This window comes from Orbicella franksi, chromosome 10, assembly GCF_964199315.1.
Source record: "Orbicella franksi chromosome 10, jaOrbFran1.1, whole genome shotgun sequence".
NCBI lineage: Eukaryota > Metazoa > Cnidaria > Anthozoa > Scleractinia > Merulinidae > Orbicella > Orbicella franksi.
The window spans coordinates 26448901-26466256 of NC_138154.1; the positions used below are offsets into that span (position 1 = coordinate 26448901).

The 17356-nt window shown below is 40.0% G+C and overlaps 1 protein-coding gene across 1 annotated transcript; it reads right to left on the reverse strand.

Annotated features, from left to right (window-relative positions):
• Nucleotides 1-6094: 6094 nt before the first annotated feature.
• LOC145500435 (uncharacterized) lies at nucleotides 6095-16621 on the reverse strand. Its single transcript, XM_081479954.1, has 2 exons — nucleotides 10855-16621; nucleotides 6095-7331 (listed from the first exon to the last, which is right to left on the reverse strand). Exons 1-2 carry the CDS (start codon nucleotides 11033-11035, stop codon nucleotides 6700-6702), a joined length of 813 nt encoding a protein of 270 aa, XP_081336080.1. The 5' UTR covers nucleotides 11036-16621; the 3' UTR covers nucleotides 6095-6699.
• Nucleotides 16622-17356: the final 735 nt, after the last annotated feature.

Genomic DNA, 17356 nt, shown 5'->3' on the forward strand with positions numbered 1-17356 from the left:
TCCCCAGTACCACCGAAAAAAATTCATTTTCTCTACCTCGTAACTAATGTTATAGCTAATGTTAATGGTGTTGAGACGAAACGAGTATTTTTAACGATTAAAGCTAGGTGCGGAGGAAATAATCACTCGTATTGAGACTTATGAAGAAAGGAAATGTATAGATACCATATAAACGTTGTATCAATTTGATACTTTAACAATTCTTTTTGTCACAGGAAGTACTAGACAAAATTAAAATTCAGATGTGTTAAACTAATGCACCAATTCTAAAATTTCAACTGTGGCAAGGCACTTAACTTAAGATTAGCAAAACGATCGTCATGGTTTAATTTGAATGGAAGCATGATAAGTCTTTAACACAATAAGCTCAGTTTGTTTTTTTATCTTCAAATTATTAACTGGCAAAAAAAAAAAAAAAAAAAAAAAAGGGATTTTGGCCAATATCCAATCATCTTGACCTCACATGGCAAAAAAACACAATACAATATTTTTGGGCCAGGCTAGAATTTTAATATATCGAAATTGGTCTATTCTCTCGTAAAAGTATTAATTAAAAAATACTGTTGCTGGTGATTAAAACGGTTTACGTTTAGAAAATAAATGGTTTTGTTTCTTGCTCCCCAAAGTTTGTAAATTTGACTTCGAAAATGGAATTGACGGTTGGACACGGACCGGTACTGCGTTTAACAATCAACCAACCTATGGCGATAACCCAACAGCTCGAAACAAAGGGGAGCCTGCCAATCAACAGGGGGACTGGTGGATTGGCGGATTTGAAGATCGACCGTCAGAAGCCACACCGGCAGGACAAACACAAGGAGACAATCCCCAGGGAACTCTCACTTCCCCGCACTTCAACATCACGGGTGAAACAATCTCGTTCCTGATTGGCGGAGGATGCGACATAAACACGATTCGCGCAGAGTTGCTAATGGAAAGTCAGGGAGTAAGAACTGATCTGTATCGTTTTTAGTGTATTTGTTTTTCATTATTGTAGACTTCAGCTGCAAGTTTTAGCTAACTTCCATAAGATCACTGGTGATCTCGGAAGTTTTTGTCGACTTTTGGACCTTTATACCAGAAGTTCTCCATTAAAAACCTTTCTATCTTTAGTTATTAAAAAATCTTGACCAGGGGCAAAAGTTTCGTTTATAGTGCATGATTAATTAAAGCAAAAGCATAAAGCTTAGTTCACACTTGTGAGATAATCACAAGTGTACGCCGGTGAAATAAGCGCAAGCAAAAGCTGTGCTTACGTTTGCAGTTATTGCACTAGTGTTAGGTTCATTTCGCAAGTGGTTACTGGCGTAAAATAAGCACAAGCATAAGCGCGAGAATTCAACCAATCGCCATCTGGTTTCTACAGCGATGTAACTCGCACTGCGCATGTGTATGTTGTTAGTGTGAACATCCCTGTGCTTGCGCTCGTGTTTACGACGTGCTTATCTCAAAAGTGTACTTCAGGCTTAAAAGCAACACACGTGGACGCAGGAATAAGCGCCTTTGTTGAGAAAATGTCATTACAAAGAACACCTTGCTTACGCTTGTGTGCCTGTTAGTGAATAGACATCGAACAGTTTCTCTTTTCCTCGAAAATCCGTGGGGAAGGAAGCAAAACAAGTAAGCCTGCGAGCGTGACTGTGAGCGTGACGTGCGAGTACGCCCTCGTTACTAGCACGTCACGCTCATTGTCACGCTCGGAAGCTTACTTGTTTTGCGTTATTCCCCACCGATTTTCGAGGAAAAGAGAGACTGCTCGCAGTCTAGTTAGTGAAAACCAGTCTTTCAAGCTTTTTGTCTTGTTTGTTAGGTTATCAGACGGACTACTGGTAAATGTAAAGAGACCATGGCGCGAGAGTCCTGGAAGGTCCAAGAGTTCATTGGTCAACGCGCGCGCGTTCAACTGGTTGACCAAAGTTCCAATGGATGGGGTCATATTAACTTTGATGATCTAAAAGGAGACATCATCTGCGAACAAGACTAATCAGTTTAAAAAATCGTTTATTACAAGGCTTTATTCCTTTCTTTGTAAGTTCATATGTAAAATTATTCGGTAGTCGTATTCTACCCGTCAACAGAGAATAGTATTAACTGAACGGATTTTATTACAGTTCAACCCCAATCCTTGGGGAAATGGGTAGTGACCCGCTTACGCTGTTTGATAGAGGTAGAAACAATAGAAAAGACCTCATCTGGACTTTGATTACTGGCCGCCTAATAGGGGAAGCCGTTCAATAGGTGACTGCTTAATAGGGGTTTGACAGTATATGGCTCGTGTTAGTAGCCGAGTCTAGATCATAATCCTTTGCTGATATGAAGCACTTTCTGATTGGCCAATTCTTGGGCATTATTCTCCCGTAATGCCCACCGGTTAATTACCGGCCTGGAAAAACAAAGCAAAAGGTAATTTAAAAAACTCTTGCTTTTTTTCCTGAAAATTGGAGCGGCTGGAAACGATAAGTGACGAAGAACACTCTGAGAGTGAACTCTTTCACCCTTATGAGCTACAATTTCAGGGGAAAAAAAAGAAGAGAATCCACAGCGTTAAATTAAGAACGAGTTGGTGCCGGGCAGGACGAAGGAAACAGCCAAGAAGAAACTGAAACTTTCGTCATATATAGCAATACAGGTACTTATTCATCAACCTTGAATGATCTTATCGTTATCGCATGATCCATACGGCAAGGTCTCTGTTTAAGGTTTTCCAGAAAAAGACCTCACTCTTGGTTAATAAGTAGTTTACAACTGCTCCTGGAACTTCCAGGAGTAAAATAAATTCCCAGGTCCGTTTATCATACAATAAAAAGGAAGTACGTAACAAAAAGTAACTTGGATCCTAGGTTTTGTAGAACCGTATTCAGAGCTAAATAAAATGTTTTCAATCGATTGGAGTACTATTTTTAAAAGGTAAATCTACACCTATGATGCCCCTTAGATCGGTGATGTCCAGATTGTAAAAACTTCATTTGAAGGCATTACCCTTAGTTCACAAGCAGTCCGCTCTCGGGAACATCGTCGACAGAACATTAGAAGTTGAGAGTATAACCATGTTATCAGTCCGTTCAGGAGTGGGGGTGGGGGTGAGGAGGGGAGAGGGCTGTACGTTTTGTACCAAATTAAAAGAGAGTTGGTTTTGGCCTTTTTAGCAGGACATCATGAACATTGCAGAGAAACAGGAGTGTCGTTCTCCATATCTATAACTGTATGTGAATCTAGTTCCAGTCTTTTTTATCTCTTTTTATATGTATATTTTTAGATTTCTTATATAGCTTTTAGATTTTTGCATATTTTACATTTTATTTTATCTATTATTCATTAATTTTTTTTACGCAGGACCCATGTTGATAGCAGTTTTTATAACTGAAATGGTCATCCTGCACAAATATGTTTATTTATTGTTGTTATTATCTCAACTTGAAGAAGATGACGAAACAAGGAATATATAGGACTATTAAAAGTCATTTGTTCCATAGTGACTTAGCACACCGAATGTTATGGGGCTCTTTGGTTTTCTGTTAGTTAGGAGCTGGGAGAAAATCAGCGAGACAAAAAAATGTGGCGGGAGGTGGGTGGTTCTCATCGCTAACTTAACGCCTGGAACAGGCGAGGCACTTCAGCGTTGGCTTAGCAACGATGAGAACGCTGATTTGTTTTCTTAGGACGTTTCCCTCCCCTGATTTGTAAGTGTCTTCTCGTGTGCGTTTCCCTCTACACAACCTGTTGTCTGCATTCTTTCCCAAGACATCCAAAGCGAAGCAATCTTGCACTCTGCCACCGACACATTGCGTTTTCCCCGGCCTCGCTAATCTAGTTCCCTATATCTTTTTAATCTAAGATCTATGGCCACAGCAAGAATAACAGGGTGGGACGTGTTATGAAAAATGTGGTTTATTGATGTGCCAATTATCGGAACGAGCATAAGACTGAAACACTACAACAACAAAGATATCAACTCAAATATTCTTTTCACAAACTTCTGTTCATTTTGTCAATTGTTCGTCGTCTTCCCTCGGTAATTTGCTTCAAATCAATGGATATGACATGATCGAGGTATCAAGCTATCCCTGTTCAATCGCTTTGCTATTTCAATATGCCTATCAAAGCAGACAACATTATTCCAAAGAACAGTACAACAGCGGTGGGCGCGTGGCGTCCGCTCACGGTAGTTGGCACAGGCTGGGTGGCTTCAGGACAGTTTGACTTTTTGGGTGGTAGAGGCTCGGAGATTACCGGTATAGGCACGGTCAAGGTGGCATTCTTTGTTTCCTGTTAAAATAAATAAAAACACAAAGTACCGTTTATTAACAAAACGTGGATAAAATGGCGAAGGGTTGGGAAAATTCCCACAAGAAAGAAAAAAGTGGCGAGGTCGACGTTTGCTTCTTAAATGCGTTGCTTTTCAATTTAAGTGAAGACCACCAATGTAAATGTAGATCTTATTTATAGTAGTCATCCACTTAGCCATACAAGCGCTAAGTTTAGCTAGTTTACAGGCATGCCACTGAAACAAAGGAAACAAATATTTCAAATAAACGTAACATAGCTTGTTAAAAATCCCAACTGGCAGGAGGCAGACCAGTTGGCTACTTACAAAGCGTGACCGAGGATTTGAACTCGGGACTACCGAGAAACAACTCCCGCTAGTGGCATTGTGGAGGCCTTGAATCCGGGACCTCCGGATTACAACACCAACGCCCTAAACCACTCGGCCATGATGCCTCCTTAAGGTAATTATGGACGCTTTTCATTCGACCAAAAATATCGGTATGAATTTCCGGGAATTTTCTAGGGCGAATGGAACAGACTTTTGCGGTGGCTGCACCAGAGTGGAAAGCGCCCTCACACTTTTGTTCGCTTCAGATTTTTCAATTAAAGACTTCGAGGTTTAAATAGCAAATATAGAAGCATACAGAGCACTGATACGTCGACACAGTGACTTTTTATAGCCCATGACGGCAGGGACCTTATACAAACCACAACGCAGTTAAAACTTCCCAAAACAAAGGGTTTAATGAGTCTACAAGGGCTCTGCACGAGTTACAAGTCTTTGTACATTTCTTAGCTAACTTATCCAAAACAAACAAGTACATACGGGGGCTTTATTTTTGTTGGAATTAAACGCTTTCTTGACGAATTTAAGTTAGTATTTATCGACCGACAAGTGGCAAGTAAAATATTAATCCATTTTCGAATACACGTCGCCGTCATCTTTGTCTGGGATAATTGGTCTGATCGCGGCCAAAAGAGCTAGAGCTCAATAGAAAATTGTGAATTTACATAATTTCCGGAAAAGAGGACAAGCTCTTGAGGTGTACCCTGGAAATTTCCGTTCCATTTGATTTTCACTCCGGAATTTCCTGAATTTTCGGTTGAATGGTTCGCGTTTCGGAAATTGAACAATTTCCGGATTTTCTGGAACTATTCCTAAGAAATTTCCTTACCATTTGACCCCGTTTCGAAAATTTTCGGAATTTTTGGTCGAATGGTAAGCGCCCTATATCTTAGCAAAAAGATAAACTTTTTCACCCAGTTACTTTTCGGTTGCGGAAATGGGTAACAGTTATTGCTCTCAGGGCTCTAGCTCAGACCGCTCAATCTGGACTACATCGTACTAGTCATTGGGCCACCGTGTCGTAAATCCTCGAATATGCGTCGTATCTGCCACATTAGGGAGTTAAAGAAACCAGGACGCGACGCCGAGGACAACGTCGATTAAAAAATGCTTTTATATTTTACCTGCGAATCTCGCGATACTCTCGAGTCATTTTCCTTTGTTTCTTAGCGTCAAAACTATCACGAAACTGATTCTGGGACAGGGCGAAACATTTGAACTAAGACTGAAAAAATTAGCTTTCGTGGTTCACGTTCTCTGAACAACGTAGAATTTGGTCATTTCACGTTGTTGTTGTTGTGTAGATGACGGCAAAGAAATGTACCAAGAATTATAACGCACGTGCACAGCCATTGTTCTGCTCATTAAACCTTTTGTTTAACGACGATCCCGGTGCCGTTGCCCTCGTGGTTTCTTAAACTCCCTAATTTGGAATAAGCGCCACCCTTCCCCCAATTTTTTGACAACAGTTACAAAGTTTAGATTATAGACCATATTTAATCTCTTATGCAGTATTTTCTTTACAATCATTGGTATTTCTGTTCAATTTTCAGATCTATGCGTCTGCAAAGTAAAGTTCCTTTACAGGCAAAATCTTCTTTTTTCAATCCTGTTAGTCTCTCCACAGGCGTTTAGTTTTTGCTGCGAGTTATTTTTCTTCGAGGGCTTGTTCATATTCCACGCACCAGGTTAACATTTTGCTAAGCTTGCGATCTCGAAAAAGCAAAGGATCTGTGGACAGCCTGCCATCGTGTGGCCACATTGTCGCGCTATTTGTGAAAGATGCGAACTTCCAAGCGACTTGTATAAGTGAACGTTTAAATAGTGGTGTGCACGTCGAAACCAGCGCCCCGCCTTATCCTAAACAGGCTAATTTCGATGTATTTAAATTCTAACTTGACGCCGAGGTTTAGGGGAATAACACAAAAGAAATCACATTGAGGATGAGGGAAAAAGCAGTTTAAATCAATAAATGATTATCTAGTTAGGGATCAAAATCTAATTGTTAAATAGTTAATACCAATGTCCTATGAATATTAGGGTCATTACTGGACTCGAAGCTGTACAAATGAACTTCGGCTGACACATTACACGTGCTCAGCCAAAATACAAAAAGGGTCTTGCACGTTAAACTTGCATGATATCGAAGGTATTTCCACATTAAATGTACCGGCGAGAGAATGGTGGAAGGATGGCGATTCCAAGTCTCCCGCTGGAATCGGAGGGAGACCCTCAGGTGTGTGCGGCTCACGATCATTGTGCAAACTCGAATGCCTTCCTTTGGGCTCCGGTTTCAAAGGAATCATTAAAAATGGCAAGCCTTCCTTTGGGTTTGAAGGCAAGACAGTTAGGATGCCAGCGTCACGTTGAAGATAGTTGTTTGAGGGCATTCCATCTTGAAAAAAGGGATATGTTTGATGTCGTCTGTGGCGACGACCATTCTTCCGAGGCACTCCATCCTTAGGCGGTGTCGGCTTCATGGGGAACAATGGGAGAGCCTCTGTTTGAGTCGATTGGACGTGGCTTGATGGGCTGACTTTTAGTTCTTCAGTGTGCTTACCCATCAAGGCCAATTCACGATCAGATATTATCTTCTTTTGTTCTGAGATGATCCTTTCAAGTTCAGCGTTTCTCTCGACCATATCAAATATCGCCTTCTCTTGTTCTACGATGATCCTTTCAAGTGCAACGGTTTTCTCGGCTATCTGAGTCTTGATAGCTGTAAACAAGGTAAGAAACATTGCCCTTCGGATTAATGAAAAAACACGTTCTTTTTTTTTAAATATACGAGCCTCAAAATAAGTTTTAAAAACTTTATTCATGGTCAAGTTCCAACGGGAGTCGAGCTCACGGACTTTTGCCATAATATGCCTGTAAAACAACGAATATGAGATGATAAATTTAGGACAGGCCATATATTGCACCTTAATTATATGGCTGTCTACCGAATTCACGAATTTGATTGGCTGAAATCAATATTGACCGCGATCTAGATTTTTCCATCTAGACCCTTCACATTTTGCAGTGAAAAAGTTGCAAACTAAAAACATGAAACACATTATACATTAACTCCATGAAAGTGCCAAAAAGCTTGATGTGAAAAAAAAGTAAACAGGACTTTAGCGGATTTAAGTTCAGCTCATTGCCGTTCGCAAGCAAGATGTAAGCAGCTCGGTCGTATGTACAGACCTCATTGCGCTCGGTCTGTACTCACGACCTCAGTCAAGATTCTCCCATACAGAATTCCTGGTCGGTTAATAAGAGCTAAATAAGAAAAACCGTCCTGGATTCGAATCCCGTTGGAGAGTATCTTCAAGTGAAAATTTAATATATTCTTAAATTTCTCTTCAAATTTTACTTGTGTCAGAAATGGAACCAAAAAAAAAACGGGAGTACCCACCCGTCATCATTTCCGAGATAAAACTTTGGAAAAATACCCTCATTAACAAAAATTAGCTCACCTGGATTAGCATGGCTTGCAGTGATATTAATTGAGAGAGAAAGTCACTCCAAACAAACGTATATTTTTTGTCAACGCTAATAAAAACCTTGCATTAAGTTTAGTCACTGGCCGAAGTTTCAGCCTCTAAAGTGCAGGTCTACCTTATAAAATTCGACCTCGTTGCCACCATTTTGAACAGTATTCAGCAGGCAGGCCCCGTTTTCGTGATATCATTCCGTCCAAGAGATTTTGTCCAAATGGTTTGCGACAAGCCTTTCGACTATCACTCTGTGCTATGGCTGCTCTTGAGCCATATTTTAAGCCAAACATGCTCCAAACTCCGACAATGATAGCAGTGAAGATAATGAAGTGGATAGTCACTTGGAAAAAAATACATTTTGCTGACCTGGTGAAGGATGCAAAGTCAGTTGCAAGTTTTTCTCCTTCCCGCCAGTTTCGAGTCAGACGAAATGACGTCACATGAACACGGCCTGGCTACCAAGTAGAGTTTCAAAATGGCGGCCTCTAAAGTCGAATTTTGGGCTTTTTTGGAGACGGATTTCTTTACGATAGCAGGCACTTTAAAGGGTGAAACTTCAATGAGTGGAAAAGCTGAATGTTTACTTGCTATAGGTGAAGACAAAAAAGTAAACTTTTTGGAGTGACCTTAAAAATATTGAAAATTAGTAAACGGAGGTAAACTATATCATACTCAAATTAGTGATCGGATCTACAAGGGGGTTGCATGTCACCCCTCCCCCTATAAGGCTTTTTCAAAGTTTTGAAAACGCGATTTACTCTAATAGGTTGAAACTTTCAGAAGCTGTTACGTTGCGTCCATCATTTTTGGCGCTGTCATTTCATATTGCTGGTTTTCAGTGTCACGCGATTCAAAATAGATCAAAATAAAAATCAAAACCGGTCAATAGATGAGGTCCAGAATCTGGGAAATGAAAGAAGGTAAATATGCAAAGACTCTCGCCAAAATTCTGGTCACAGCAATTTTTCTTATGCGAGATATGCGGAGAAATGTTTTACCCAAATTTATAGAGATTTGTATGGAGACGCCATGCTGGTGCCCATCCGCATGGGCACTAACATGGCGGCCGGAAGCCAACAGAAACATCTGTCACTGAGTTTTGCTACAAAAGCGTGAATTTATCCCTCGAGGAACTCTAAAACATTAAAATAATACTTTTTCTAAGACATGAACTGTTAAGATAGCCAAATTCCACGAAATAAGTCACTTTTTTAACCATCATGACAGCTCTCTAGGCCGTCATGTAAATTCCGCGTCACGCAAAAGCTTAGAAATTCAAGCGTAGTGGCACAAAACCAAGAACCCATTCGGAGCGAAAATTTGTATGAATATTAGTTTTCAGCTGCTCTTATACATCATGTAAGTATAATCTCAGGAAGATCAATAGTTTTGTAGTTCAGATTTTAGTGACGTCTTGTGAAAACCAGCTATAGGTCTGGCCAAAAACTTTGGAGTGCGCTACCATTTGACATAAGAGGCGCCAGCATTGTTAGCATTTTTGAGCCAAGCTAAGAACTCACCTTTTCCGTCATGCATTTTTATCATAGTTGTTTTTATTATTGTAAGTTTACTTTTAATTGTAATTGAGCTTTTTAGCCTTTTTATTCCGTTTTTAATCTTGTCATGCGCATTTGAACATTTTATGAAATTTGCGCATTATAAATGTTATTATTATTATTATTATTTAAAGATAATTCTGTTTTTTTTTTTTCAGTTTTCTTCATCAAATTGCAGAAATTCATGAATTTGTACATTACATAAGCATTCTGGCTTGATTTTTTATTAATCTCCGCTATTTCTTGGCTTTTTAAGAAAATAGTAAAATCCTAGATGGCGGATCCAAGATGTGGATCAAATGACAAATGATGTCATTTGACGTCGTAACCAACTCTGAACAGTGGTATCATCTTGTAGAGCAAGCGCAGGCTTATCTAACTGATGTAAATTTATTTCGCTGCATCTTAACAGAACGAAAACCCGGGGGAGGGGTTCCATCAATCCCTCCCACCACCTCTTGTACCACGGTGGGGGTATGAGTTAGCTTATACGTCCGAGGATTAAAGAGGCGATTTATACCATGGACCGCAAAACAGACATCTCAAAAGAGCGGAACTCGAATGACCCAATATAGTCTAAGCTCCCGTAAGCAACCACCTCCCGTAAGAGACCACCTAGGCTCTACATTGTTGGTTGTTACTTACGGGAGGTTTGACTGTATCTATTAAACGCATAGATTTCTTACATTTTTTTGTACGACGCAGAAAAATGGTAGAGAAGTTCATCTATCAAAAGTCACCGAACGCCTAGCCTGCGTAAACAGCTGTCCTAATTCTTCGCTCTCGACCCGAGAAACACCATTCGGGTCGAGAGCGAAGAAGGACGGCTGTTTTCGCAGGCTACCGAACAACTCAGATCGTTAAATCCACGCAAAGCTATAGCAGAGGCTAGTGGACATTACCACTACTATCATCTCATTTTATTACTTAGGGCGCGCTCGTTCATGACATGATACATGAAGCCGCAGGATCTCTTTTTTGCGCCTTGTCTTGTCAGCTTGTGGTTTAGCAGATAACGGAGAAAAGCCGAGAAACGTAGTGGTAACTATATTAGTCTAAAATTCTTCTAATGATAACTGTTTTCATTCTGGAATGTTCCTAAGACCTTTAAGGTCTTTAAGGTCTGTAACTTAAGTATGTTTTACAGCCGATCAATATTTATTGTTACAGTATGAGTGAATTAATTGTAACTGAATAATTTCACCTTTATCAAGGTCATTCAGGTGAGCGTAGATCTTGTTGGGAGGAAGTGAGTACGTCTTGTAAATATTTTCTGTTTCAGTCACTTTCATTTCTCTTATTTCTGACTGCTTGCCAAATTGTCTGACTGACGATTCTGGAGATTCCACGTGACTTACTGTTCTGTCCTTTATCAAGCCTGCCATTGTAAGTACCTGCAGAATGAAGTTTAGGCACGTATCGTAAGGGTTCGTGACCAAGGTTTGTGGACCCAAGATAGCCTCATGGCTTGCCACGCATTCCTAGTAGGAGGAAAGATTGCATGACTAGCCCAAAGAAAAGGTTTTTAATATATGTTTTCATATGAGGTGAGGGATCTGTACTCTACATCTTCGTACCATTCTCCAAAATGAAATGCCAGCGAAAAGTCTAATGCATGCAATGTGAATGAGATATCGATGACGCCAACTATTGTTATAAATGTGCTAACGTACCATATTGCAACTGAATAATGGCTAATGAAATTAAAACAAAGAGTCCTTTAGTTTCATTACCTGAGATTGTAAATAACAAAAACAGAGTTTGTAAAAAAATATTTTCCCTCTAAAGTGGGATCAATATGAAGCACGAAACATCAGATTTGTTTCACTCGGTGAGAAAATAAGCTTGTGATCCGAAAATGCTGTTACGAATCTATGATTAGCAGGAGTACCTGAAACCTATTGAATTAGATAAAGGTTTTTTTTTTTTTTCGGCCGTTTGTAACGGCACAGGGAAATGTTTACAACATCCCCCCTTCCCCCGTCCCACTGCCCTACCCAAAAAGGGAGCTTGCTGGCATATAGCCTGACTGCTCTTAAAGTGATTCCTCACATTTGCATTGCGCATCCTTGCTGCGCATAATTTATGGCGTCACAAGCACGGGCTCGTGCACGCGCACATTGAAAACATGGCGGATTTGCCTTGATATTGAGTTCTGTCAGTTGAAAAATGGCTATCAGTAGCTCACCAACGAGCTCGGGCGCCCCAATTTTTTTTCAGTCGTTTTAATCAACTAATCATTAGCTTTGCTTGAGAAAAGACTGATCTGATTTCTACTGCTGAAAATTGAAGAAATAAGGAAAATTGCAGCTGCACTGTAGTCTTTTCTATTTGCAGTTTGTTAGCCGTGGCAAGCAATTTGGTTCCAATATTTTAACAAGGATTCAGCTGTCTGTCAAAATCAAACTTAAAAAGTTTATTTGTGTCCGACACAAGTAGTATTGACTGTAGTTTGAGGCGTGTTTTCATGAGTCTGGGCTCACAAAGATTTAACAATAACTTGGAATGCGTTCTTGTAATAAGCATTAAATAATGCTAAAATGGGACATTTTCAATGCCTCACTGCTCCTTAACGAGCATGGGCACCCCCTTTTTATTTTATAAATAAAGTTCTCATATGATAAATATTCAGTGGACAAAATCTATTGACAGTTTTATTTCGGGGGAATTACCTTAAAGCTTCGTCAACTCGACTGTTTACGGCGGAACTACATGACGTATAAATTTCCCTCCTTTCAGTTCAGATCCAATAAAAAATACTTCTACTGGCCGCGTAAACACTTTTCAAACAACAACAGAGACAGCCGCAGAATATATTCTGGTAAGCTCGAGTAATATTGACGATCTTCACGGTGTTCTCCCAAGAGCTGTGAAAAGTTGTAACGGTGTGCTTGTCAGCCAATGTCGAAGCTCCATTTCAGCTCATTTCCGTTTCTCAGCCAGTTTCGGGGTAGACCCCTAGGATCGGGGAAACCCCTTCATTGAATGCAACAGCACTTCCGCTACGTACGGCGATAAGTAGCAGATATCTCGTTCTCACACAGGTATCTCAAGTTGGACGCGTGCAGTTTATTATATGACATTGCGTAACAGCATAAATATGATAGTTTGTATCGGGAATGTAACGATCTTATTTGACAGTTCAAAACATGGAAAAGAAATTGAATAACATCGACTTACTTCGACTCTTTGGTGTGTTACTTTTGTCTCCATGCCATTATGGGGCCATTTCAAAGCGATTTCAGCGAGTTTCAGTTTCAGTTTTCCTCTCCATGAATAGATTCACAGTTTCTTTTTCATATTTTGAACTGTCACATACGATCGATACATTCCCATACAAACTCTTATATTTACGCTGTTACGCAGTGTCATATAATAAAGTCCACGGCTCCCATTCACCCAAGGAGCTTGGAATACCTGTGGTTCTCAGAGCCTCACTGCTCGATTTAACATGCCGAATTTAGTAAATTTTCGAAGTTTCAAACGAATACGATGTAAACTCGTCGAATTATGCCCGACAATATGGGACCTCTAATTGCTAATGCATGTGAGACGGGCATCAAATTGCGAAGTTTCGGCGGTCAAGTATTACCACGAGTTTGCAACGGATTCTTATGAAACTTCGCATATTCACTAAATTCGGCATAACAAATAGCCTGTGTCGAGGATGGGGCGAAGAGAAAGCGGGACGAAAAAGGATAGCCAGTTCCTTTTTGGTCCTTCCAGCCGGAGCCTGTTCACAGGTTACATAATAAACTGATCTAAGGAGGTGTCTTTTTTTATTATTGCGTGACATCGTCGAAGTTGTCCATTTGCTATTTCTCAATATCAAGGCATGCCCTATTTAAATCTATTCCTATATGTATATTCCTATATGCAAAACCAGCGAAAGTCACTAACCCATTTTTGGCCAGACGGATTATCCGTCCATGTTGCTTAGTATAAAACGGCCAATATCGATCACACCCGCTTATATCAGGAAGTTTAAGTTTACAGTTACGAATATTTATCAACAATACTGAGTGCCAATCCGAAACAATAACTTACCGGGAAGCTAAGTCAGGCGGAAATCAAAACAAATCAAGACAAACATATAGGACGATTGCAGTGGAGCTATGGAGAAGTTGAGTGTCAGCCTGTGCAGAGAGTGTTCCTTTTTCTTAAAGTATTCTGACTTTTATACCGTACATCAGTATCCCTATTCCGAAAGTTGTAAATCCATCGAGTTTTCCCAAATCTGCATAGAAAACGAAAGTAATTGCTGTTTGCTTTCGATTAGTTTTGGTTATCAGTTTATGTTATCATTTCCCTTTTCGAATCATTTTCTCTTATGTAATGTGATCTCTATCCTGGCGATGTTATGCCTCCATTCGTGTTTGTTTTCCCGAATCAGCATGGAAAATGAAAGCCGATTGCTGCCGTTAATGTTTCGCTTTCGATTAGTTTTGGTAAGCAGTCCTTGTTATCATGATCATTTCCCTTTTCGACTCATTTTATCTTATCTAATGTGAAATCAACCATGGCGCCGATGTCGTCCATGTTCATGTTTTAGTTTTCCCGGATCAGCATGGAAAACGAAAGCCGATTGCTGCCGTTAAATGTTTCGCTTTCTATATTAGTTTTGGTTATCAATTCGATCCATTATATCGTATCTAATATGATCAATCATGACGAATTCATGCCACTGTTCATGTTGTAAACCGTGATATAGTGCAATTTTTAAACCAACTTTTACCCCATAACGAACTGTGTAGGAAAAAAAAGAATTTCCGCTTGTAAAGTTCCTTCGGGGTTCAAAAAAATCGTTCGGCTATAAAAAACCCGATTCGTTCAAAAACATTTTTTTGTGTCTTCGTCTGATCGGAATGCGGCGTGTACATGGAAGGCTGCAAAACAGAAGCGCATCGGAATGCAATGTGTAAGGTAACAGATGTAAGATGTAAGTCGGGCTACTAGCTACGAGCGTTGATCATTTGCGGTGCGCAGCGATTCTAAAAATAGCATGTACAGATGCATGTCTGAAAAAAATATCATTAAACCGTAATCATCACGAAAACATTGCTTATTTTAGCTGACCGATAGATGAAAGTGAAAGCTACGGCAATCCGGCGTAGTGAAGTTGACTTGAGTTGTGACGTCACTTACGCCGGTGTTTGAGGAGATTGGGGTCACAGTTTTCTCTCACCCTGTTCACTGCGTTTGTATCATATGTACTACAGTCTGCACTTCTCTTAGCCTGCGTAGCAGGCGTATAAAGGGGATGGGGTGGAGGAGGAGAAGAGATTTCGAGGACATTTCGCACTCCTTCGTTTTTTTCCCCGAATTCTCTTCCTTCTCCCCCACCCCCCTCCCCTTTATACGCCTGCTACGCAGGCTACACTTCTCTGAGTTCATAATAATATTGTCACCGAGTGAGTGTTTATAATAACCTGGAAACGCTGTAATAAGCTCACAATGGATGGTACTTCTAATAGTACACATACACCTGAGGGTTGGCTTCTACCATATATATTCGTCTCTTGCATGAGAATCAAATATTTTATAACTCCCATTATCAGTATGATAGATATTGACACCAATACATTATATTGTCAGAATAAATGAAGAATAGTTTTGCGACAAGAGTGATTCAAAAGCCCTGTCTTTAGTCATAATGAACTGATATCCCTCAATTATCGAATCACAGTGGTGTAGATTACCAGTGCAGTTTTCACTGTAATTAAGCTGGTAAATTATTTTTCTCAGATATAGCGAACTCCAATCATTGACGATAATTCTATTTGTATTGAATACACCTGCCCTGAACATTGTGACGGTGTTGAATACAATAATTGATTACCATCTCCATATTTTGTACCAGGTCATTACAGCTATTTGTTATATGGCTTTGGCTTGTGGTCGATATAACGCGCGCTCTGATCGGCTAAGAGCGAGACCTGAGCGGTCATTATGCAGCCGTAATGCCCACGGGCCGATTACTGATTATGCAAATTAGGAAGAGCCCGGCTCTGAAAATTCAAGCGCATTGAAACGATGAAAGCCGATTAAAAACAGTAAGAGAAAGTAAATTTAATCTGAGTAGCTAAAACTTTTGGGACTTCTGCAGTTTTTAATTCGCGCGTTATCCGGAAAAAAAAAAAAATAAACTGAACTTTGGCGGCCGTAAAGTTACAGAAACATCCGTCATTGAGTTTTGCAATTGAAACGAAAAGTTATTACTCCAGAGTTCCGACACGTTGAAATTGATACTTCCTCTAGTGCAAGAATTGTCCAGTTAGCAAAAACGAAAGCGATAACTCATCCCTTTGACCTACGTGACAGCCCTCTCGGGCCGCCATTTAATGTCACGCAACGCAGAGCTTGGAAAATCAAACGTGCCCCTGATTACAAAACGAAGAATCATGACGAGCTAAAACGTTGTGAAACGTCAAGTTCCTAAAGGGTCTTATATCTGATAAAACTAAAACCTCCGAAGAAAAGGTAATTTTTTAAAAAATATTACTGCATCGCATGAAAACCAAGAATACATCACCACGTTATTTGATACCACACAAACACTCCTGCCCAACGTGCCCATTTAACATACATACGTAAGCGACAAAGCTACTGAAAAATAACAGCTGATAATGCACTCTGTTTGAGAAAAAACAAAATGTAATAATTATGACAGAGGTCACATATATGACAATTACGTTTCTCTTCACTCTGATGAAAGCCACTTTTGCCGTCAAACATCGCATCTTTGTTGTAGTTCCTGAGTTTCATCACGATACACCTTGTCTTTATCAGCACTTAAAACTTTCGTAAATTCTGAAGTAACACTCTGTCCACATTTTCTGTCCCTTGATAACTCATATAAGTCATTTGATTTCTGGTTCAGTTGGTTTCTAGTAAAACCTTCGCTAAGTCATTCGATTCTCTCGCTATTTTGAGTTCGCGGAACGACCCGTTTGGAAATATACGCTCATTGACTACGCCATCTTTTAGAGTGGATGTACCGTTTCAAAACAAAAAAAAACAAAAACAAAAACAAAAACAAAAAAATCAAAGGGCTCTTAAAGCCAGTTCTGAAAATTTAGTCGCCAGTACTCAATGTTTGGTCGCACTGGCGACCAGTCAGTGAGTCGCAATTTCGAGGCCTGGATTACTTACCAATACGAAAGCAAATATGTGTTTCGCCAATATGGCTGCCTCGTTGATTCCTCTTGGCCGCGTGTTTTAAAATAACCCGTTTAGGGTCCCCTAAGTGTGAACATTCGGCCTCTCAATCCATATTGCGATTTTCAGAGGTTTAGAAATTCGGACTTGAGGTTAAAATTTATTTATTACACCATACAAAACATTTTTTTGTTCTTTGCACTTGTTTATTGCAGCGAAATCGAAGTTTATTTGGACTTTTATTAAGTCGAAGCGGGGAGGGGTGGTGAGGACGATTTCACTTCCGTCTACGGTCCACAATTTCCGTCCACAAATTTCTGTCTTCCGTCGACATTTGATCCCTCACGATACTCATTCATTGCTTGCGCCTGCGCGCGCATGAATAAACTAAAAACAGAAGCCTACGCAATAAAGTTGCTACCCTTAATTTGAGCGGATATAATCTCTGTTCTTACTTATGTCAGTACGGATTTCTTTTTTGGTGTCCTCAGACCGTTTGAAAAAAAAATTATTGTTCCTTGAGTGAAGTCAAAATGTTGGCCTGGGCA